This window comes from Nuphar pumila, chromosome 15 (genome assembly GCF_984573655.1).
Source record: "Nuphar pumila chromosome 15, dmNupPumi1.hap1.1, whole genome shotgun sequence".
In the NCBI taxonomy this organism is placed as follows: Eukaryota; Viridiplantae; Streptophyta; class Magnoliopsida; order Nymphaeales; family Nymphaeaceae; genus Nuphar; species Nuphar pumila.
The window spans coordinates 21,747,888-21,773,573 of NC_143263.1; the positions used below are offsets into that span (position 1 = coordinate 21,747,888).

Here is a 25,686-nt window from a genome sequence, read left to right on the forward strand (position 1 = left end):
ACAAAGACTCGAGATGGACCTGCGATTGGAAATGGATCCGGTTTTGATTGGATCTTGAACTTAGTTCTCCATGATTTCACTGTTCGGTTCCCTTAATCACCGAAAGTTTTCGTTGTTGTTGTTGATATTTAAGGAAGAAACCACCGGTTCAGGTGGAAGACGTCTGATTAGATACTAGCTAAGTGGATTTGGATTCTGATGGTGAAAAGCTCGTACCAAATGTGTTTTTTTTTACATGTAATGAGATTCAGTAACAAAAGTCAAAAAGCATAATTGCATCTGATTATAATCAAATATGGTTTTAGCTAACTGAATAAAACTAAATGGAGTGATAAAATCAGATCCTTAAGTATTTTCTCCTGGGGACCAAGTAGACACCCCTTTCTTCAATGTTATTAAGGGCATTGTTATTATGGGTTCAATGTTTACAAAACTCAGTAGCTGTATAAATCACTTATAATTCATTTGCCTTTTGTCTATCTGAATTTTCTTTTTCAATATAACGAGTTACTGAACTATACACATTCTTTAAAAAAAAAAGAATAAACCATATCTGCCTCTTATATGGAAAACTGCACAATAATGACATGTTCGTGTCCTTTTGGGTGTATCCATGTGACATAAGATCTTCTGTGTTCTATTTGAGTAAACAGGACTGTCAACTGCTTCTTAATGAAGCGATCATCTTACAAGGTGATAAACCCTGCTTACTTTTTTCCGACAGAGAAAGCTGGGGTTAGGGAGACCCCTACCAGTTAAAACAACCATACCATTTAGATTTGAACTTGCAACATCCCAAATAACTGCAAATGGGGAATGTTTGGCTAGAGTGATATGGATAGTTTGGTTCCAGAATTGTATCTTCATGAGAATTAGATTCTTCTTTTCCAAAAGTGAAGTAAAAAGGAGGTGCTAATGAAATCCCAAATCCCCACCTAAAAAGGCTGGTGCTTCTTGTGGGTGCCTCAAAGACTATTCTTTTATATCCAGCACAACATGAAAACCATTTTAGATGGTTGTGTCCATTTTACCATTTTGGATATTTTTGCGGTATTTATTTGAGATTTTTTATTTTTTGTTGGTTGTTGCTTCATCAATAAAGCATTTTTTATTTATTTATAATTTTAGATAATTTTTATAGTTTTTTTAAGTTTTTAAAAAAAAAATTTGAGGCTTACGCTTTGCGCCTTGAGGCTTACGCCTCACCTCAGATTTTGGTAGAGCGCCTTGCTACGCCCCTCAACGCTTTTCACAACATTGGTCACGGCTTTTGTGGTAACCTCGAAACGTGTTTTGACACTTTATGGTAATCATGTAATATCGATGTTCGCCTAACATGCAAGAAGCTCGTTGTGAGAAATCAGATGTGGGAGTCACCTTACTATCGTAGCAAGAGATAGAGTGAGAGGTAAGAGGGAAGAGAGAAAAAAATGTTGGGCGGCAATAGGATCTTCTCCCCTTTCCATTGATATTTATATGTTGTACAAATGGTACAATACAGTACAGTGGTACAATACAGTACAGTATGCTGTACAAGTGGTACAATACAGTACAGTGGTACAATACAGTACAGTGGTACAATATAGTACATGAAATATATCCATTTACATATACATATTTAACAGCCTCCCTCAAGTTGAGGATGATCTTCAATCATGCTCAACTTGCCCTTAAGTAACCAAAATTGATGACTAACCAATCCTTTGGTGAAGATGTCTGCCACTTGGTCTTCTGATCTGACATACGAAGCCTCAATTTCTTCTGTTTCAATCTTTTGTCTAACAAAATGCTGATCAATCTCAATGTGCTTCGTGCGACAATGATGAATAGGGTTAAAAGAAATATTAATGGCACTTTGATTATCACATAAAAGCAGAGAGGAAGAGATGGGTTCATTCAACTCTTGAAGAAGATGCCGTACCCAAGTGACATCAGCTGTCCCTGCTGCCATTGCCCTGTACTCTGCCTCAGTGCTGGATTTAGCAATGGCCTTTTGTTTCTTACTACTCCAAGTGACAATATTTGGGCCAATAAAAACACAATATCCTGAAACCGACCTACGCTCATCAGGGTCCCCACCCCAATCTGCATCACAATATGTAAGTAAACGGTGTCCTGTAGTGAAGCTTTCATCTTTGTGATAGAGCAATCCATCTCCAATAGTCCCTTTCAGATATCTGAGAATACGCTTAATAAATTCCATATGACAATCAGTGGGAGCATGCATAAACTGAGATGCTTGATTTACAGCATAAGCAATGTCAGGTCTTGTAAATGTAAGATATTGCAACATACCAACAATGCGGCGATATAAAGTGGAATCATGATATAATTGGCCTTCTTTTGCACTAAACTTATGATTTAAGACAGATGGGGTGCTGAGAGGTTTACAATTAATCATACCAGTGGTGTGAAGAATGTCAAGAGTATACTTGTGTTGACTTAGAGTGAGTCGATCATCTTGCCTATCGACTTCAACTCCCAAGAAGTATCGCAATGGGCCTAAGTCCTTCATCTTAAATTTGGCCATGAGTAAAGACTTGACCAAGGCAATATGTGCATCATCACTCCCAGTGATAATGATGTCATCAACATATATAAGAACCCAAGTAGTAACATGATCATTCTTATACATAAATAAAGAATGATCAAGTATACTCTTAGAAAAGCCATGCTGCTGAATTTCCATGGAGAAACTCTCAAACCAAGACCGAGATGCCTGTTTTAAACCATAAAGAGACCTTCTCAATTTACAAACCCATGTAGCCGCATCATGTTCACTATATCCAGGAGGTTGCTCCATATACACATCTTCCTTCAAGTCCCCATGTAGGAACGCATTCTTGACATCCAACTGGCTAAGAGACCAACCATGCTGAAGTGCCAAAGTGAGGATCACACGAATGGTGCCAATTTTGACAACAGGGCTAAAAGTTTCCTCATAATCTTGCCCATATTGTTGTGTGAATCCGCGTGCAACAAGGCGAGCTTTATATCTTTCAATGCTACCATCTGGTTTACGCTTGATCTTGTAAACCCATTTGGAACCAACAACATTTCTATCAACAGGTCGAGGAACAATATCCCATGTATGACATTCATGAAGTGCTGCCATTTCTTCGTTCATAGCTTCAACCCAAGCTCGAGAATGGGCTGCCTGATGGAAAGTAGACGGCTCTTTCTCTTTGGCCACATTGGTTAGAAACAACTGAAAGTCAAGAGAAAAATTGTTATAACTAACCCAACGATGGATAGGATGCCTTTCACGTGTCGATCGTCGAAGAGGGGGAGCCTCGTGAGATGGAGTTGGAGGGGCTCCTCGATGGGCATAAACCAAACCTGAAAACCGTGAAGGTGCATCCTGGATGATGGAGTTGTCTGCTTCAAACTGAATTGGTTCATCAACAACAGGATCTCTGATAGAGTCATATAGCAAAGTATCACAAAGCCATGGATCATAAGTAGTTTGCTCATATACCTGAGAAGTATCACAAGTGCTGAAATGGTCATCATCAAAAACAACATTTCTAGACACCTTAATCTTACCCAAAATAGGATCATAACATCTATATCCTTTATACCCATCGGCATATCCCAGAAATCTGCACTGAACTGCTCTGTCCTGAAACTTGTTACGTAAAGAATGATCCACATGGACATAACAAATGCATCCGAAAGCATGCAAATCATCATAAGAAGGGTGAGAACCGTGAAGCAAATAATAAGGAGACTGATCTCCTAATAATTCCATAGGCAACCTGTTAATGATATGCACTGCAGTGTGAAAGGCCTCAGTCCAAAGAGAGAAAGAAATATCAATATTGTGCATCATACTTAACGCGGTTTCAACAATATGCCGATGCTTACGTTCTGCTACTCCATTCTGTTGTGGAGTGTAAGGACAAGAGGAGTTACGTGTGATGCCATGGTCCTTTAAATATTCACTAAAATCATGAGATATGTATTCTCCACCACCATCACACTGGAAATAAGTGATATTTGAATTGAAAAGGTTCTGAACAAGAGCATGGAATTGTTTGAAAAGTTTGAACACTTCAGATTTAGATTTCATAAAGTAAATCCAAGTGTAACGAGTGAAAGAGTCAAGAAATAACACATAATAACGAGAGCCAGATAGAGATGAAACAGGAGCTGGGCCCCAAACATCAGAGTGAATAATTTCAAATGGCTTGGAAGCTCTTTTATTGATACTTTGAAAGGGAAGTACATGGCTCTTGCAGACATTACAACTAGGACACTTATGATCTAATTTGACTTTGGGAATAAAACCCTGAGAAGACAATTTGTCAAGGAACCCTTGACTACAATGACCTAACCGACGATGCCAAGAAACTGGCTTATTACATTGCATAACAGAAGAAGACTGACTCAAATAAGCAGGAAAAGATGGAGTCACGGTAGATGACGTCTTCAAAGTCCCGGGGGCTGCTTCGAAGACGTACATGTTTCCGCGTCGTTCACCCTTAGCGAGCATCTTCTTGGTTCGAAGGTCCTTAAGACAAACAGAAGACGGAGTAAATTCCATGGATGAACTTGTTTCATCAACCAATTTAGAAACAGATAAAATGTTTTTCTCAATGGCAGGAGTGAGTAAGACATTTTTCAATGGTAGTGTAGATTGTGACAAAGAGAGAGATGCATTTCCAGTATGAGAAATAGGGTGGTGGGAACCATCTCCCGTGACAATAGTGTCAGTGCCAATATAAGGAACCATGTTGGAAAGTTTACCTGCATCAGAAGTAACATGTGCGGCTGCTCCAGAATCAATATACCAAACTCCATCATCATTCTGACGCAAATTCATGTTGTTAAATGCAGTCATCAGAATTTGTTGCACATCATGTGGCAACCCTGCACTCTGTCCCTGATCAGTACCCTGATGTGCTCGAAAATTTCCCTGCGGCTGCCCCTGAAACTGTCTAACATTCATCTGTCCAGCTCTTGGTCCTGGCCTCCCTGCCTTGTTGCGATTCTGTGGGTTGTGCCAACAATCTGCTTTCACATGGCCACGCTTGTTGCAATGGAAGCAAGTAGGGACACGGGTACCTCTAGTGGCAGGTGGAGCAGTAGGAGTAGGAAGGAGTCCTCAACGGCCCATATGAGCAGCAGGTGGACGAAATGAGGTAGACCCAGATGTAAACATGACAGGGTGAGGATCATCAATAAGATGATCTTGAGTCAAACTAACTTCATACTGTAGGAGTTTGGCCTGTAAATCCTCAAAGCATGGAAGTGTAGAGGCAACCTGTAATGCAGTGCAAAACATACGATATTGGGGCCCAAGGCTTCCCAATACCTGTTGAACAACATCTCTATCAGAAACAGGATATCCAATAGCGGCCAACTGATCAATGATAATTTTGATATCCCCTAGAAATTCAGTAATGGTCTTAGTTCCCTTTCGCATAGATTGGAACTGCCATTTCAGTTGAAGTGCACGTGATTCAGAAACCTGTGAATAAGAGTGAGCAAGATGTCTCCATAGTTCTGCAGCAGTAAAATGGTCAGAGATAGTTTGTAATATACGATCAGATAACGTGGCAGTCAAATAGGCAACCACAGATTGGTCCTTCTGAAACCAAACATCATACGCAGGATTTGGAATAGCAATGCAACTCACCTTCCCATCATTACCAGTTACCTCTTGCGTAATAGTCATAGGTGGGGCGGGTGATCCCCCATCCAGATGCCCGGAAAGACCATGACTTCGGATAAACGGCAGAATTTGGCGTTTCCAAAGTAAGTAGTTATCATGAGTTAATTTGTGAGAAACAAGTTGAGAAAGAAATCCGGGGCTGATTTTAGAATCCATAAGGAAGAAGATCAAGGATGAATCAAACAGCACGACAGAAATTCGTAGGTTGTACGGACAGAACCGTACGGTTGTACGGACAGAAATTTTTGAGTTTTGGAAATCACGATTTTTCAGTTAATCGTGCAGAATGTACGATTTATCAACTATATTGCAAGAAATAGATAAGAAATCACAAGAAGTTTGAGAAAAGAGGCACTTTTGAGAAATGAGGGTTCCCAAATTTGGGGAAAACAGAAGTTAGGGTTGATAAAATTGGGGATAACAGAATATGTAAGAAGGAAAAGATGCACGATATGAGGAAATGAAGAAACGACGTCGAAATATAGTGATTCAACGGAGAAACAACAGAGAAAAGATGGAAAAAACACTTTCCTTGAGAACGCCCAAAAACGCACGTCAAGGTCCTTAGGGGCCTTCCAGATGATCGTGATTACCACGCCCTTGGCTCTGATACCATGTGAGAAATCAGATGTGGGAGTCACCTTACTATCGTAGCAAGAGATAGAGTGAGAGGTAAGAGGGAAGAAAGAAAAAAATGTTGGGCGGCAATAGGATCTTCTCCCCTTTCCATTGATATTTATATGCTGTACAAGTGGTACAATACAGTACAGTGGTACAATACAGTATAGTATGCTGTACAAGTGGTACAATACAGTACAGTGGTACAATACAGTACATGAAATATATCCATTTACATATACATATTTAACACTCATGACTGTCTAAAGAACCTGAGTATGTCAAGTTGGAACTCGAATGATTACACTAGACTTTTGCAAAGCAGATGTGTTGGAGATTTCTTATGAGAAATCTTAACCCCTCTCATTGTGGTTGTACTTTTGAACAGGTATGTTGCGTACTACGGTGAGTAGGATGAGAGGTGTGTAGCTGCTTTGAACGCGCAATAACGCGTGTGATTCACTAAATGGTGACTATGCGCCTTCACTGGCAAGATGCTCGAGTGGGTCTAATGGACCAGAAAACGTAGAATGGGGCGACGGTTAAGAAACCCCCATCGTGCCTCTTCGAAACGGTTCATCGAGAGGATGGATGGTTGTGAACACCCCAAAATTTTCAAAGTTTTGTAAAAATGACCTTTTTGCCCTTGGTTCCATTTTATGAGAAAATCAAAGCTAATTTTAAATTGATCTTCGGATTTTCGGGATCAAATTCCATTTAAACTCGATTTCGGAGCCGAACCCAGTGTTTTAAACCCAAATCTGAGCCTCATTATCCAACTTTTCAAATTAAAGATTTTAAAATATCAAAAGTGAATTTTGGAAAAGCTCAGACAGTCCATCTGGTATCCTGTTGGATCCACAACCCTGTATTTCTCAATTCGAGATTTTAAACCTCGAATATTTCCTAAAAATCCGGATATAAACCCATTTTTTTAAGAAATTTTTTTAAAATAGCCTTGAGTTCTCAAAAAACTCCCTTTTGTAAATATTTTGCAAAAATACAAAAAAACAGTTTTAAATCTTTATTTCCTCGCAAATCTTAGGATTTTATTCTAAAAATACAAAAAATGGAAAAAAACACAAAAACCAAAAAAAATGGAAAAATTACGAAAAAAACAAATGGACTTTGAAGCTTTTTAAGTTAATTTTCCTGAAAACCTCATTTTAAACCATTTTTCAAAAATTTTCCTAAAAGAGGACCTCCTTTATGGAAAAAGGGAAAATTCCAACGGTTTGCTCCCGCGCCTCCCTCTTCTCCTCCCTCCATCGTTGATCTTAAACTACCCATTTTGTTCCCCTCCATTGATGCTCAACAGATTTTTCTCTCGAATCATCCACTGCTCCTTTAAGAGAAGGCCTCCACCGCTTCTCGGGGCATCCACCTTCACGCAGCAACTCTTCCTTCCCTGGTCTCTGATTCCCCTTCTCAAGCTTCGAAGCTCCAGAACGACCAATAAGGATTTCCTTCCCTCTTCCTTTTCTTCATCAGAAAAGAAACTTAAGAGGAGAGTAGAAGGGAAGCTCCATCAGAACTCTTGCCAATCCGATAAGTTCTTTTTTTTTCTCTTCCCCTCTCTCTGTTATTTCTATTCTTCTTTGATTTCTCCTTCTTCTTTTTTTTATTTAAGGCACACTTTGTGGTATTGATTTGCTTCTTGCAAAATCAATCCACATATGTGCAACATCAAATAGAACGATTGGGTTCTAATATTTTCCTTTTTGTCATCGTGATTTATTTCTGTTCATGCTATTGCAGATTTGATATTACTTTATATTCCATATGGATCACGATCTGACTTCATGTTTTATTCCATCGTGTATTCCTTTTACTTCATGATCTTCAATTTACTAATTACTTTGTAAAAAAAAAATCTCAAAAGGCATCTTCTCGTAATCACGTTATCTGCTTTGTTTTTATATTGATTCTGTTTTTTTTTTTTACAGTGGATGTTCCTACTTAGCTAATAGCATAAGCACATATTTTCTGCAACCTCGTTGTAAATATCTGTTCATGCTCTGCTAGAACGTGAACCCATGCTTTCATCTCTAAGATTTCATTACAATACTCGTTCATGCTTTGCTATAGCATGAACGAGTGTTTCCATTTCCTCCCCGAATCCCTTTGTATTGTCCCCTTGCAGTTATGAAAACAAAGAGGCCACAGGTGCCCTGTAGCATCCATCTAGCCTAAATTCACCTAGAAATCCCATTGGGCTCTCCATGGGTTCACAAGCAGAATAGATCCACTGGAATCCTTCTTTATCTATCAAAATCCCGTTCTCATCCCATGCATTCATTGCATTTTCCCTTCGTTGTCATTACCTTCATCATAGGGTTGGATATGACCCTGTATTAGGTTCGACTTTTTTTTTTCTCATTCAATCATCCGGTGGAATCTGATCAGCATTATGTCATTGTTTGAAATAGTTGATGTGGTAAATCGTATTGATTAATTCTGAAGTGTAAACCTTATACATATCTGATTCTACTAAAAGAGTTAGCTCAAACACATGATAGTATTTTGGTGGTTCACTGTCAAGCAACGTTGACAATTCCATTGGAATAGGTTCAGCCGTATCTCATTTTTTCTCTTCATAGTAACATTTTACTCACCTGTCACTTATACCCCTTTCTCACTCCCTGTACATCGCACATACATCTCTGTTGTGGTTTCGTTTGCTTACAACAATCTACACCCACTCCACTGTCATTTTCACATTTTATCACTGCTTTACGTCATTTTTTTTTTTTTTTGCTATGCACCCTGTCTCACAGCACTTGCATGTCCCTTATCACTTCATAATCCACAGCACAGCCTCCAGCAATGCCTTGACCTGTCATCACCTTCCCCTTTGCCTACAGCTAGCCACCTTTTAGCTCCAGCAATTACACCCCTATTGCTTCTTTTCAGCAATTTCAGCATTGCTTACAGTAGCAGCATAAGCTTCTCCATCCCTCCCATTGTTATATGGCCATACCAGAGATTGAACCTTCCAGCTGCTTAATGATTGACTTGAACAATGGCAATTGGGGACTGTATCTAAATCCACTCTTTTGGAATTTCAACTATTGGGATTTAGTTAGCATCTTTGCAAGAAAGACCCACCTTAACATTGAAGGTCCTGATTCTGGTGTTTGTGTGCCTGGACCTTCAACGTGTATAAACCATTTTTGCACGTTGCAAATCAGTGTTGTAAGTTGTTAGCTTGAAAAGCGTGTAAGTCGGATGTTTTGCTAATCTAATTGTTAATTTCAGCACAGTACTTCCTTCTGAGGAGTTGGTTCTAATTCCTGCTGGTGAAAGTACAGCAGCACTTTCATTTTGTTCTTGCAATAGGTTCCTGGAATACCATGTAAAGCTGTTCACTGATAATAGGATGGAGGAGGTTTTCTTTGACCTCCCTTTATCAAAACTAAAGATGGAGCATGCGTTAGGATGCATCAGGCTTCTACCTTGGCTGACCTTGGATGTGGGTCAAGCAACTTGCTGGATGCTTAATTTCAGCATGATATAACAAATTTTTTTCTTTTCTGCAGGTGTTGGCATTTCACAGCATGTCATCTCCCTCTATAGCCTATCGTCTGCAACATCCTGGCTGATCGTTTGCATTTAATGTTACATTCACACCACCTGCTGTAGACACTGTGCACATGCCATTCACCTGCATTGTTACTGCAAATGAAACTGTTCCTCACAGCGTAGCATTGCTGTCATCTGCTTACAACAACATGCCTTCATCTCATCTATCCCCCCCTACACCTTCATCCTCCATTCCCCCCCCCTACACCTTCATCCTCCATTTACAAGCACTCCTTCACATCCACTGTATACAACATGTGCACAGTGTCATCACTACCTCCTGCACACAGCATATCACCACTGCATATCACCCCTACACCTTCATCCTCCATTTACAAGCACTCCTTCACATCCACTGTATACAACATGTGCACAGTATCATCACTACCTCCTGCACACGGCACATCACCACTGCATATCACCCATACGCCATTCATTGCCCTCATTTTACTGTTCAGCCCATCCCATTCGTTATGCTTCACAATAGCCCTGCCTACCTTCCACAGTACTGTCCCTGCAGTGACGCACCATGCTGCCATCACTTTTACAACAGTCTTTCCCTTTTCCATCACCTACATCACATATCCACCATATATTATATATAGCATAGGCATCTTTTCATTAATAGTGATCATGTGTATATTACTTTCAACATGATTTTTCTCCTATATTTTTATACTTTGTGAATGTCATAACTTGTTAACCCTGTTTTGCAGGATTATAGATTTTTCTCTTTCAAAGTTAGATGTTTTTCCATCCCTTCATTAGCTTTCATTCTCATCTATCTACACTAAGTGCATGATATATATATATATATATATATATATGCATATATACACATATATACATGTATATATGAATATATATGTATATATGTATACGTATGTACCCATGCATATGTAAGTACATGTATAAGCTCTCATGTATGTATATATACGTATATATATATAGGTATGTATGTCATTTTTCATCCTTTTCATCATATATATCTTGACATATGAGCATTTTACCATTGATTTCCATGTGATATGTGTGATTTCTTTCTATTTTTCATATTAATCAAGTGTTTTGCAGGGAATATATGTAAGATATCATCACTGGGAGTTGTAAATTCAATTTTATGTATTGTAATAGTTAGATCTTAATGAGAATTTACATTTTCTGTTTTAGATAGAATGAATGAGCATTGTAAATATCATAAATTGCTTATTTTCATGCTTTTTGCATTTATTTATCAAATTCTCACAATGGTGAAACACGAATGACACGTGCACCATTTTGTAAGAGATAATTGATCCTAAGTTGATGATTTACATCAATGGTCATAGTCAGGATGTAGACAAAACTTAGAATTCTTATCTTTTATAAAATAACATTTGATCCACACTGGATCATTTTTCAAAATTCATCATATTTTCTTTAAATGCTTTTCTCTTTTATCAGAATTTAGTCTAAAATTGACTCAATACGTATATCAATGGCCATAGTCAGGGTATACTGAGAGTTAATTTCATTCTAAACTCTATAAAAGCACCAAAATATGTTTGATTCTTCACTTGAATTTAAATGTGGTTATTATATAATACATTCGATGACCATAGTCAGGGATGTATTATATCTTCAACCTCATTCTTAATTCATTTAAAGAATGAAATATGCTTTAAATCCAACTTCAAAGTTATTTAAATTCATTCATCATTTAGGATAGAATTGCATCATATTTTCAAAATTTCCTTTTCAAAATTCCAAGTGATTCTTTTTCTCCATTTCTCATATCAAATCTCATTTATAAATTCAAATTCAATTTTATCTCATTTCAAGATTCAAAAACTCAATTTCAAAGTCCAATTTGACTTTGGAATTTCAAAATCATTTTATTAAAACTCCAAAATTCCAAATTCAATTCAAGATTCAATTTAACTTTGAAGTTTCTGATTCATTTTCAAAATCCAAATCAAATTTTATCTTCTTGCCTTCAGATTCAAAATAAAAGTTTGAGTTTGATTCTGAATCTCAAAAACTTGACCTTTCTTAAATTTTAAAATCAATCTGGGTTTCCAAAGCCCAGATCCATCTTCAAAAGTCCCATTTGGACTTTCAAAATCCAAATCCAAAGTTAGATCCTAACTTGAACCCAAATTTCCAAATGCAATCTCCACTTTTGGATCTCAGACTTCAAATCTAATCCCCATTTAGGATCCTAGATCCAGAATTCCACCTCATTCTTGGATCTCAGACTTCAGATCCAAAATCCATTTTAGGATCCAGAATCCAATTCTACTTTGGATCTCAGACTTCAGATCCAAATCTATTTCAGGATCCAGAATCAAATTCTACTTTGGATCTCAGACTTCAAATCCAAAAGCCATTTTAGGGTCCAGAGTCCAGCTCTATCTTGGATCTCAGATTTCATATCCTAAACCCATTTTAAGATCCAAATTCCATTTTAGGATCCAGAATCCAATTCTACTTTTTGGATCTCAGACTTCATATCCAATTCCATTCTAGGATTCAGAACCCAATTTTATCTTGGATCTCAGATCTTGGATCCAATTCCATTTAAAATCCAGAATTCAACCTTTGACAGCAGGGGAGGGTCGAGCCCTCCCTGCTACCTTTGACAGCAAGGGAGGGTCGAGCCCTCCCTGTTGCCTCTTTTGGTCAGGGGAGGGGTCGAGCCCCCTCCCTGCACCATCGTCTTCTTCTTCTCTCCTCCTTTTCAGTCGGCAGGCTGGCCGGGGCGACGCCCCCTGTCGCCTGTGTCCGACTGGTTGGCAGGGGATGATGCCCCCCTGTCGCCTGTTGTTGATCGACTGGCAGGGGTTTCCAGCCCCTGCCCCTTACTCTCTCTCTCTGTTACCTTTGCCCGATAGGGGTTGTGGCCCCTACCTATCGTCTTTTGGCAGGACAACAGGGGCATCACCCCTGTCGCCTGAAACTTTTGGATCGGCAGGAGTTAAAGCCCCTGCCTGTCGTTTCTGGTAGGTCGGCAGGGGCTGGAGCCCTGCCTGTCCTTTGTCGACAGGGGTGACGCCCCTGTCGCCTGCATCTGTTCTTCGGCAGTAAGGGTCATTGGACCCTGCCTCGCATTTCTTCAAGGTTGGCAGTAACCGTTGCCCCCTGCACCTTGTTTGTTTTCTGGTAGGGGGTTTTGCTCATCTGCCTTGATCTTGCTGCCTATGTTGCTCTTCTGCAAGGAGTTGAGCTCCCTGCCTACCCTCGTATCGGGGTCCGGTACTGCTGCAAGTCTTACCGGACCCACTTCTCATTTGTATTTTGGCTTGCTAACCTTTTTAGCATCACAGGTTGAACAGTGGATCCTGCACGCCCTTCATGGCTTGAGCTCGTGCTTACCTACACCGCTGGCATACGAAGACTGTCACCCCTCAAGGTAGGGGAAGATTGCACAGAAGACTTGGACAATTGAATTAAGTTCAATTAATTAAAAATGATCATTAAATAAATATATATATATATATATCATACATATTTATACGAGTATGCATATAATTCAAGGACTCGATTTTGCGATTCTTGTCCTTTACTTTTTGTCGAGTCTTTACTTGTCGTCGCGCATCGCGCCGAGGTTTTGCGTTGCACTCCTGCTCGGTCTTTACTTTGCCGTTGCGCATCGCGCAAAGGTTTTGCGTTGCACTCTTGCTTACGGTCTTTACTTTGTCGTTGTGCATCGTGCAAAGGTTTTGCGTTGCACTTCTGCTTACCGTCTTTACCTTGCCGTTGCGTTTTGCGCCTAGGCTCTTGCTTTTGCATGTGTTGTTACTGCCTTGCTATTGCAGATGACGCTCAGGTTCTCGCTCATTGCATACGCGTTTGAGGCATCCTCGTGGAGGATGCAAGAGACATCTATCACTCACTCTTACGACAAGAGTTCAGTCGAGAGCCGGTGATACACCTTCGTCTAAGGAGAGGGATACCTCGCAAGGATCTTTGCTCTTCGTGTGCGCAGTCCTGCAGAGTCGACTTGAGATTTTAGGGAGCTGCGCAAAAGCATCAAAGACTGCTCCAAATTGAAGCTTTTGGAAGGATGTGATTGGCTGGTTCTGCTCGCCTTTTTGGCATATCTTGGGTGATCCCGAATTGGGGGTTCGAGCGAACTTCTTAGCGGGTATTCTGTTGAGAAACTCGTATCCCGTCTATCGAGGCCGGTATCGAATCATGCGAAACATGTAGATACCCCGATAGCGGATGAGATTCGAGATAATCACATGCATAATGTTGGCACAAGGTACTGATGTTTCAAAAGATAAAGTAAAGTTAATAACTCCTGTTGAGGCTTCTATTAAGGAGCTATACCCCCTTCATCCTAGAGTACTTGTAGTCGTGCACGACACGTCTAGTACTGCGACGATCGGATGAGACGGTCGTACGACCTCGAACAGTGCTAAATGCACAATGTTGTAATCACATAAATGGCCTCACATTCGCCTTCACAGGCAAGATGCTCGAGTGGTTTAAAGACCACAGCATAGGATGGGTCGTTAGTTAAGCAACCCCTAACGCACTCATTCGCTTCTGGTTGTTCTGTCAAGGGAAAGGACAGAGCGGTACAAAACTCCAATGGACAGGTTGTTAACAACCACCCCACGGGCAATGATCCGGCCTCCCCAGTCATTGGAGTTAAGGGGAAAGGGGCTATATTAGTTAGCTCAACACTTCTGCAGAAGTTGGATGCATCTGTGGCACTGCTTTTCAGCATCTGGGGAATCCTCTCTCGGCTAAAGCCGTCCCCTTTACAGCGGACTCAACTAGCTATTCGGGTTATTGAAAAGACATAGAATAACAGACGCTCGAACTAGTCTCAGTTGTTTCTACGTTTTGCCTACGCGTACCCGCAGGCCAGTAATATCGAAACATAAAGTTTGTTCACACTGGTCGATTGCTTGCTTGCTCGGTAGTTCAGTATGTTACTCGTTGAGTTGTACCCGCCTGTCGAAGCGTTACTCTAGTTTGTTAAACTGCTTACGCAGTTATTTGCTAAGTAACATCTAGCTTCTCATACTAGTTAAATGCTTATAATAAAAGCATTATGCCAGTTGCTACATACTAACATGTGACTTGCTTTACCCCTTGGTCGAACTGTTTGGTGCTTATTGTAGTGTAGCACTTGTTGGCTTACATCTCTTATGATTGATGTGATTGCATACAGCTCGTAATCTACGAACTGGTGGCAACTAGGATTGATGTGACGGTTTGTCTTATAAGCTGCTTACATATTGTGATATAATTGTTGTCGTATGATTGATTATGAATGGTTTGCGATGCAATGGTTTATGCCTTACAATTAATTTAATTACTTGTTGATAGACTGAGTCATTTGATGGTAATTGTATGTTTTACGAGTATTGTTATGAGTGTTTGTCTTATTCAGTTTTTTTGTTTGGTTGACGGGTAGAGTTAGTTACTCTTCGCCTATAGAATCAACTGGATTGCCATATCTGCATGTTCTCTTGTGTCGTTTACGCATGCGTTGAGGTCCTATTGAGGATTTCAATGTTCCTCGTGGCAATAACACGATGCGTAGTATTATATGTTTCTGTGTGATGTGATTGATATGCCACGTGATATGAGATGTTAGAAGTATGCGATAATATGTTCAGGGTTCATGGAACCTTATTGGAGGAATGGGTGATCGTGTGTTTTGTTTTACTATGTGAAGTGATATGATGCATATTGCTGATATACATGCTTGTGCCCATATTGTGGCTACTGACCCCAAGAGCGATCAATTGTACGGAGCAGTCGATTGTATAGATACGTGTATCACTGAGTATGGTATTTGTTGAGGACCTGATCTCTAAAGGATTATCTGCGAGGGCGTGTATGATCAAGACCAGGTAACCGGCTAGAGTGGTAGATTCTCTGTGAGGATGTACATTGTCCACGAATGGGTAGCCGCAAAGACGGTGAACTCCTGTGAGGAAGTGTATGGTCCAAGACCAGGTATACCATATAGGGCAGAATTCCTTGTGAGGTTATACCAGGTGATCCGGCGTTGATCTTGTTGTTTGTATTAGTGGCTATCGACCCTGAGAGCGATCATTTGTGTTGATGCGTGTATCGCAATGATTTTCATTGGATATGGCATTTGTTGGGGACCGGCTTCTCAAAGGTTTCGCTATGAGGGTATGTATGATCAAGATCAGGTGACCCGGCTAGAGTGGGAGATTCTTTGTGAGAATGTACACTGTCCACGAACGGGTAGCCGCAAAGACGGTGAACTCCTATGAGGAAGTGTATGGTCCAAGACCAGGTATACCATCTAGGGCGGAATTCCTTGTGAGGTTGTACATTTCCCAGATCGGGTAATCCGGCTACAGCGGTAGAATCTCTGTGAGAATGTACACTGTCCACGAACGGATAGCCGCAAAGACGGTGAACTCCTGTGAGGAAGTGCATGGTCCAAGACTAGGTATACCCTCTAGGGCGGTAATTCCTTGTCAGGTCGTATATCTCCCGAACCGAGCGATCCGACGTGGATCTTGTGTTTTTACTTACCATAAAAAGTTATGGTGAGTTGTGATGATCTTCTGAGATTGTTTGTGATATCCAACTATGAATTCATAGTTTCGGCTTTCTCTTTTAGCATGATTATATGCATAACTCAAGTGTGAGAATCAGATCGTTAGCGATTTGAGATAATGATCATGTTTTGGACCTCCTACGGAAGGGTGGGCTTTTCTGAGAAAGTATGACGCCTTAGTGAGTCATAACCGATGACAGTTGGCCGCGTAATGCCTTGAGAGATGGGAATAGATTAAGGTTGTTCAGGACAAAGCGTTTGTTAGAAGTAGTGAGAGCGACAAACGATGTCATGATACTGATTCAATGCAGAGACCCCGTTCTAGGAATGAGAACAAGCTTGTTGTGTGATAGTTCACAGCTTACGATCAAATGGATCGTATGCTGCGTTTGTCAGTTACAGTGCTTTCTTGCTTTAAACTACTTACTCGCTTGCAGTGCTTACTTACTCGCTTGCATTACTTACGCATTTGCACTGCTTACTTACCGTTTGCATTGCTTGTCGTGCACTGTTTACCTGTTTAACTGTATATCTGCTTTAAACTGCTCAACCTGCTGAATTAAACGTACTTAATTCAATTTCCTGTAGTCTCTCTTGTGCACCTACTAGTTTTTCGTGAAACTAACCCATTATATGGGTACAGGTGATGATTAGGTACACCACGAACGATGGCGTGATTGAAAGATGGCTTCAAGACTTCTTCTTCCTGCTCTTAGCTCGCGTCCTGGACGCTTTGGGGTTGTAATGGATTTTCCTTAAGATACCCTAATTTTGTGAGTTTTGGTTCTTTTAGCTAACGTGCCCAAAGTTGTCAGCTTGCCTTCTGATTTAACCAAAGAATAGTCTTCCGCTGATTTTATAAACAAACTCTGGAAGAAAGAGAGTTTCTCTAGTCTCTTGCTTGTTTTCTAAAAGGTTCGTAAGTTTGAAATTTTGGGGCGTTACAGAGATAGCGCCCCAAGCTTAGATGGGTACCCAAATAACTTCTTTACTTCATTCTGGTCTATTGTATCTAAAGACATTTCTGAGGCAGTCAGAGATTTCTTTCTCAAAGAGAAGATCATGTCCATGATGAGTTGTGGAGCCTGATTCATAGTTTTTGCCCTTGCAGGAAGGGGTCTAGGGGCTCCCCCTGGCGCGGGTCTCGGAGAATTTTTTTAAATTCCGCAGCCCATTTCGTAGGAAATTTAAAAAAAAAATCCAAAAAATAGACCGAAATGATCCTGGGTGCGGTCAACGCACCCAGGATCGGGTTGACCGCACCCGGTGCCGCACCCGCACCCGCGTCGACGCGGGTGCGGCACCCTGCTAGCTGAATCCCTGTGACTTAGGTTAAAGTTTATATCACTTGACTGGAATCTTAAATGTATTATTAACAAGAGGATCACGACAATAATATATTGTTCAGAAGTTATGGGAAATACAAGGAATTAATATAAAAAGTGAGGTAGAATTTTTAGCAGCCCTAAAATTGATATCTCAGTACTACCTTTTCCATTTTGACATGAGAGAGATAAAGAGATGTGGTAACACTTAGATCTTAGTTACAGTTACAGTTTATGTACCATACGTGACATGATTTATCAAACAAATACACTTCCCATTACTAAACAAAATGGAAAGATCGTTTGTTTGAAAAAAAAAAGAATTATCAACAGGTGGATGGAATCCTTAATGAGATCAAAGAATTAACTCCCAACATTGAAATCAAGGAATTTAGTGTGTTCCATGAAAAATATCATGACAACCATGATATTTTGAAAAAATGCAATATTTTGAATATATATATATATATATATATCATGATATTTCAGGACTGTATCAGATGTTCAAAATATCATGATGACATTGCAATGTTTTCAAATAACACCAATATTTGTTACTATGGTTGCCTCTATCAGAAAACTCAACACATCAATGAAAATGGTAAATAAATAAAGTAGGAAAATAAATAGAACACCGACCCAACCCAACAAGCAAACCTATAGATAAAGAAATTAACTAAATACCCTTGGAAACATTGTAAAAGCTTACTTAAATATACAATATGAATTATCTGCCCATAACAATTATTATTTGACTTAAAATTTCATGTCAAATGTCCCATTTCAGTTTCTTTTTCCTTATTTGTTAGAGCATTCCTCTTCCAGTCTTCATGCAAAGCAGAATCCAACTAGATTTACTTGGCAACAGATGACTAATCGATACTTTCATAGCATTTCACTACAAGATAAATACAGGTACCTGATTGAGCAATTTTGAATAAGATATTATCTCAACACCAGTTGAAGATGGAAGAGATGGCATGAGCTCATCTACTACTCCAACTACCTGTTTTTCAAAAGAAAAAGTAAATGGAGGAAAAATTACCCAGGTAATAGCATCCAGCACACAAGAAAGGAATTTAAGAAACCCAAAACAGAATTTTAGCTCTAAAATCATACCACTATGAGACGAACAGATGGAATCTCAGATAAGAAGCTCAGCAACTGCAATAAGAAATAAAATTATTAAAGAAATGAGGGCAAAAGAAATCCTAAAATCCTACAGAACTCCTACACGGAAACAAGTCTTATTTCCAAAAGTGTGTTGATATAGGGAAAATATAAGGCGGTTCTGTACCATGAAACCCTTGTTTGTATGGATCTAGACACTAAATGGAAGATCTAACCAAACAGATGTGTTTAGCATGGTTTATTTACTATGTTAGAAGGTTTTGTCATATATCATAAGATCCTATTTTTGAGACAATAAAAAACAACGGCTCACATATAAAAAACAACGGCTCACAATTCATGAAAATAAGGGTGGTCTAGAAATGGTATAAAACATCATATTTCAGTCAACTTAAACACATGAAAATAGTAAACAAAACATGTTAAACATGATCCAAAGGTTAGATTTTGCATTTGAAGCATAGATCTAGGTAAATCAAGTGTACCACCATAGAAGCACCCATATATGCATGCATGTATGTGTTTGTGTGTGTGAGAATAAAAGAAGAGGAAGATATATTGCAGAGGTGAGGATACCAAGACCTCAGGGTGGGAAAACCTCTTGTGCTTCTAGGCCTAGGGTGGTTGAATACTGGTCTAAAGCATAGAACCAAAGATAAATAAAGTTCTTAACATGAAAAAAAAGTGTTATTGCATTTTTATTTTTATTTTTATTTTTATTCATATTCCTGTGAATATTATTGAAACACAGTGCTAAAATTCTCACAAAAGGGCATTAGATCTGACTTGTAGAGCCTTGCTAAAGGAAAACCCTCAGGATTCCCATTGGATTTCTTCAGATGTTTTTAACAGATTGTAGACATGACATCATAACTCATGCAGAAATTTCATTCTAGGGGAAACCTTCTCACGGTCCTAAAAGATCAGCTAATTCTGAAGATGGAGTCTGAAGACATAGATCACTTTAGGCAATTTTTGCTCCCGGAAATCCTCTATAAGCTAATGGAAAAGTGAGTTTAGTAAGGGACGTAGAATTCATGAATGTGTGATGATAGAGCATGGGGCTATCTACTCTATTATCTCCTAGAAAGGCCAGTTTTTCTCCTTAAGGTGGACCTTGATAAGGCTTTCATCTCGGTTAATTAGAACTAACTTTCAAGAACATGCATGTTTGAGGAACTGGGAGTTCCTATGCAAGATAGAACCTCCTTGTATTATGACAATATGAGTATTATTCATATTACTATGAATCCAGAATTTCATGAAAGGACAAAGCATAGCGAAATAGATTATCATTTCACACGGGCATATAAAGATGGCATTATTTCACTTAAGCATGTGAGCTTTAAAAATCAAATTGTCCATGTGCTTACTAAGAGTCCTGCTGACATTCCTGGTTAAATTTGGGATGATTCCTCTTACATCATCTTAACTTTGAGCAGAAGTGTAAAGTCCACTTAAAAAAATAAAATAAAATAAAACGAGTGGGACACGTATCCGACACGTGCTAGGCACGTGTCAGACACGTGCCTCGGTTGATCTGCCGCTTCGGACCCAGGCTGGACCCGGATCTGTGCCCGAGCTGGATCTGGATCCACGTGCAGCCCGAGACCCGGCTTCTCGAACGATCGAGAAGCCTGTGCCTTTTAAAAAGGCATAGGCGCCTCGATCAAGGGGCTGACGCCCTCGCCAGTTCTCTCTCGTCTCTGCGTTTACGCCCCCTCCTTCCTCTCGTTCCTTGTGGCCACAGTTGTCGGCGAGCGTAGTCGACGGCTGTCTCACCCTCGGCACGAGCGCCGACAGTCGTATCCGCCGGCCACTTGTTCTCCTTTGCTGCGTGGCTGCCAGCGACCCACCGCCTTCCCTTTCGTCTCCGACGACTTCAGTCGACGCCTCCGGTGCCTCCACACCCTCTTTGTTTCTCTGTGTCTGCCGGCGACACCGGAGTCTTCGTCGGTAGTCCCCCGGTATGTAAACCTCTCTCTCTCTCTCTCTCTCTCTCTCTCTCTCTCTCTCTCTCTCTCTCTCTCTCTCTCGTCTCCCTGCGTCGACAGGGGGCTTCGTCCCCTTGTCCTTTTGGGTTGCCGGTAGAGGGGTCGGAGCCCCCTTGCCGCCTCTCGTGTTCGACAGGGGGCTTCGTCCCCCTGTCCCTTTGTTTGCCGGCAGAGGGGGGGTAGAGCCCCCTTGCCGCCTTTTCATTTTGACAGGGGGCTTTGTCCCCCTGTCTCTCTGTGTTGTCGGCAGGGGGAGGAGCCCCCTGCCATCTCGTTTGACAGGGGGCTCCGTCCCCCTGTCCCTGTGTTTGTTGGCAGGGGGCGGAGCCCCCTACCATCTTGTTTTTGACAGGGGTCTCTACCCCCCTGTCCTTCTGTTTGTCGGCTGGGGGCGGAGCCCCCCTGCCATCTCGTTTTGACAGGAGGCTCCGTCCCCCTGTCCTTGTGTTTGTCGACAGGGGGAGGAGCCCCCTGCCATCTCGTTTGACAGGGGGCTTCGTCCGCCTGTCCCTGTGTTTGTTGGCAGGGGGCGGAGCCCCCTACCATCTTGTTTTTGACAGGGAGCTCTATCCCCCTGTCCTTGTGTTTGTCAGCAGGGGGGCGGAGCCCCCTGCCACCTTTTTCAACTGACAGGGGGGCTCTGATCCCCCTGTCCATTGCTATTTCCGACAGGGGGGCGGAGCCCCCTACCATCTGCCTGGTCGACGAGGGGGCTCTGCTCCCCGTCTTTCGTCTTGTTTGCTGGCAGGAGGCGGAGCCCTCTGCCATCTGTTTTGTTTTTTGACAGGGACTCTGTTTCCCTATCCCTCTTTAGTGGCCAGGCCCATGTCTCATCTTTGTCTTGCATGCTAACTTTTTACGCTTGCAGGTTGCACGACGGAGCGCACACGTGTCTTGTGGCCCGAGACCGTTCATATTTACACCCGCAGGCGTTTGGGAACCTGCAACCCCCCAAGGTAGGAGAAAGTTACGTGAAAGGACTTTGAATGAACAAAACTAAAACTAAAGAAAAGATAATCGAACAAGAGGACGATTATATACGTATACGTATAAGTTATATATGTACGTTCTTTAACTCAAGGACGCAGTTTCATGATCCTTGTCCTCTTTATCTTTTCAGCATTTTACTTTTTGTTGTCGTCGCGCTTTATGTGCCTAGGCTTTACATTTTGTCTTTTAACTCAAGGACGCGGTTTCGCGATCCTTGTCCTGTTTACTTTTCAGCACTTTACTTTTTGTCTTTTAACTCAAGGACGCGGTTTCGTGATCCTTGTCCTGTTTACCTTCCAGTACTTTACTTTTTGTTGCCCCGCGCTTTACGCGCCTTGGCCTTGTGCTTGACCTGCTTGTTTATGCTCTTACTGCTTCACTTCTTGCCTGCGCCATGCAAATTGTGATCATGCTATTGTTTCTATTTCTCAGGTATCTCTAGATATTGTTGACAATTTTTTAGCTTGTTTTGAGTGCCTCCTTGTGGCCTATGGCTATGAGCCTATCCGCATCTCTTGGCGATATGCGATGCTACGATGAGTAGCACGAGGTAGATAGACCCCATGGTATGCGATAAAGCATAATTGTGGGCATCTCACTAAACGGTAATCATGTGCCTTCACAGGCAAGATGCTCGAGTGGGTCGAATAGACCAGGGCATGTAGAGCAAGGCGATGATGAAGAAAAACCCCTCATCGTACTTGTTCGGGATGGTTCATCAAGGGGGAGGATGGATGGTACAAAACCTCCGATGGACAAGCCATTAATGGCTATTACGAGCAAAGGTCCGACTTCCCCAGTCATCGGAGGTAGGGTAAATGGCGTTACCATAAGTATCCTAGGTGGTAGTCTCCTGGCACTTCTGTAGAAGTTGGATGCATCCTTGGGCCCTGTTTTGCCTTTGGGGGCTTACTCTCTTGACCACTGGTCGTCTCCTTAGGAGCAGATTCAGTCAGTCCTTCGGGGTATAATAAAATACATAACATAATGGACCCCCGAATGGATCTTGGTTGTTTCTACGTTTTATACATTGTGCGTACCCACAATGGCCAATTAATAATCAAATCACATTATGGCATGCTCACAGCTGTTCTTTGTTCTTGCTTTTGACTGTCTGCTTTACCTTGCTACTAATTCGCTACTTGAGATAGTTAGAAAGTAAGCATGATAATACTAGCCTGCTTGAGCTCATGATGATATTCGGGTTAGCTTTGTTATGGTCATTGCTATTCACCTGCATACTGCCTGTTGCATCAGTTTATATCTGTTTAGATATGAGCATGCTTTAGATTAGTTGATGTTCTTCTTATCCTTTTGCGCACCTACCAGTTTTCAGGACTGACCCCATTTTTATGGGTGTAGGTGACAGGTAGGCTCTTCTTACCGGCGACGATGCAATGCTACATGATCAAAACCTCACCTCTCTCGTCGGCGTTCTGGCTACTTCACTTTGGGTTTTGTACTTTTGTTGTTAGGGGTGGATGACTCCCTTTGTTCTGTACAGACTAAACCTTTTTATGGATAAACTGTTTTCTATCTTTTGCTCATTGTTTGGCTTAGTTAGGAAATGAATTTGTGCTGGGTCTTTTTGCTAACGTGCTCAGAAGAATCGATTTGTGCTTTTATCTAAAACCTTTGGTATCTTTAAAAATCTTTGCTGCAAACTCTGACTTTCGAAGGTAATTTCATTTAAATCTTCTTGTCTCAAGTCGAACTTTTGGGGTGTTACAAGAAGTGTTGATGAAAGTAATAATTGTGTATTACTAGTCATAGGTAATACCCATTCATGCGTTATTTTGTATTCATAAAGGCATTCTTGTACTCTAATTTTATGTGTAATACTCAAAAATTTTAATGATTCATAAATTCTGAAGAAAATTCAAATTTTGATTCTGATTCATTCTAGATACGAATTATAGTTTTTAAAGCCCTAATATTTTTTGGTAAGTATTGATTAAAATGAAAATTTGAATTCATAATTGGAATCCTGATAAAATTCTGTAGAAGCTTGTTCAAAAACCGGAATTCAGAGACATTCTTATCATTAATCAAATCATCGAGGGTAGCTTAGTAATTTTCCAATTCAATGGCATTTTTAGGTAAAATACCCAACTATATAAGGTCAGAACAATAAATTTTCTTTTAGAGATATTTTCAGGGAATTAATAGATTTGTTAGAGACAAAAATGGTAATTTGCCACCCCAATGGCAGACTAGGAAATTTTCTGAACTGCAGAAGGGCAATAAAGTAACTTCCAAAACTCCCATATGGCATTTCTGAAAGATGGGATTTGAATTAGGGCATAATAGGTATAAAAAAATTAGTAATCAAATAAAATATAATATTTTATATTACTTTATTCCAGAGATCAAAAGTGAAGTAACAACTGCAAAAATTAAAAAGACTAAAAGAAGCAAAAATAGAGACACTCTGTCCCCTGCTGAAGCTGACAAGCCCAAGTATGACTCTCATCCATCCTCAGTAGTCAGTCCAACCTCATTTTTCACCATGTCGTGTGAAAAACCAACAAAGTAGGGTGTCAGAACCAAAATTCTGAGCACAGCTACTTCTAAAGAAACCAGGTGAGACAAAGAACACGGATAAGATTTCATGGAATGATTTGAGTGAGTGCAGATATAAATCTTGCAGCATTCAAATATCCATACCTACCAATAATTACATATGCTCACCGGTCAAGAACAGTAAAGCAGTACCATATATCAAGAACTAAATAACCAAACCTTGCAGCATGATTTCAAGAAGTAAATCATATGCTACCACCAAATCATGTCATGATGTAGAGAATGATTCAAACATGCATGATCTAATGCATGATTATATGCAATGCATGATGTCTTTTTGTTAACTTTCATTTAAGTTTCATCTTCCCATATGCATGCTCTATTAAATGCATACAACTTTAAGTTTCTCTTTTTAATTACCGTTGCCAGCGGATACACCAAACGAGTACAATCCCTAAGGTCAAGTAGGTTCTCAGGGTAGCTTAACACACAATTTGTATTTTATTACTAGGTTCCAACTTAGCCCTCGACCGAATCACCTTCGGAACATTAGACTTTCACATCTAATGTCGGAGACACAAGGGACACCTCACGCCCACATGTGTCACTTCCTTGGTACTATAAACAACAGTTGTGTCAAACACACCACTCCCGGGTAAAGTGGCGGACTCTCCCTAAAACCGTGGTCAGAAGAAAGAACCTCAATATCGGGTTCAGGGGACAAAATTACAACACACGGAGTTTTTGTATCCTTACAGTCTCCAAGACCGGATCTCTAAGATTCTCATACTCCATATGAGATATCCCAGAATGTATATTACATTGTTCTTATTATATTTTTATTAAAGTTAGTTTTTTTTTAGTTTGCAACACTATATGCCAAAGTAAAGTGAAAACCCGCATCCTCCCCTACGGGGACCCTTACGGGAGTCCAACCCGTATAAACAACTTATGTGATTTAAGTGATGCATTTAAAAACATATGTGAAAAGAACCCAACCCACAGCTCTCCAAGCCGGTGACGATCCATTTAGGCCATCGGTGCCTCACATAACAAAACAAAAGTAGTGCTTTATTTATAACACTCAGCCAAGATGCCAAATGCATGAGTACTCATGCAAATAGAAACCCAATCATAAACATGTCATTGCTTAATCATATGTATCATTGTTATGTGTGCTACCTACTTCACATACGTGTATTCACCAATGCATACCTCTTTTGAATGTGTGCACGTGCACAGAGTTTACATATTTTCATCAAGTGTACATGTTTAGGTTAATTGCACAACATCAATAACTTGGCA

General features: G+C 40.5%; 1 protein-coding gene across 1 annotated transcript in view; it reads right to left on the minus strand.

Moving 5' to 3' along the window:
* Positions 1-25,686, minus strand: part of LACS6 (long-chain acyl-CoA synthetase 6) — a 153,760-nt gene that overhangs the window by 100,043 nt on the left and 28,031 nt on the right. Inside the window, exons 8-9 of the mRNA XM_089988294.1 lie at positions 18,863-18,907; positions 18,663-18,749 (exon numbers count right to left, since the gene is read on the minus strand). Of these exons, the coding sequence (XP_089844420.1) occupies positions 18,663-18,749; positions 18,863-18,907 (132 nt within the window). The remainder of the gene's footprint in view (positions 1-18,662; positions 18,750-18,862; positions 18,908-25,686) is intronic.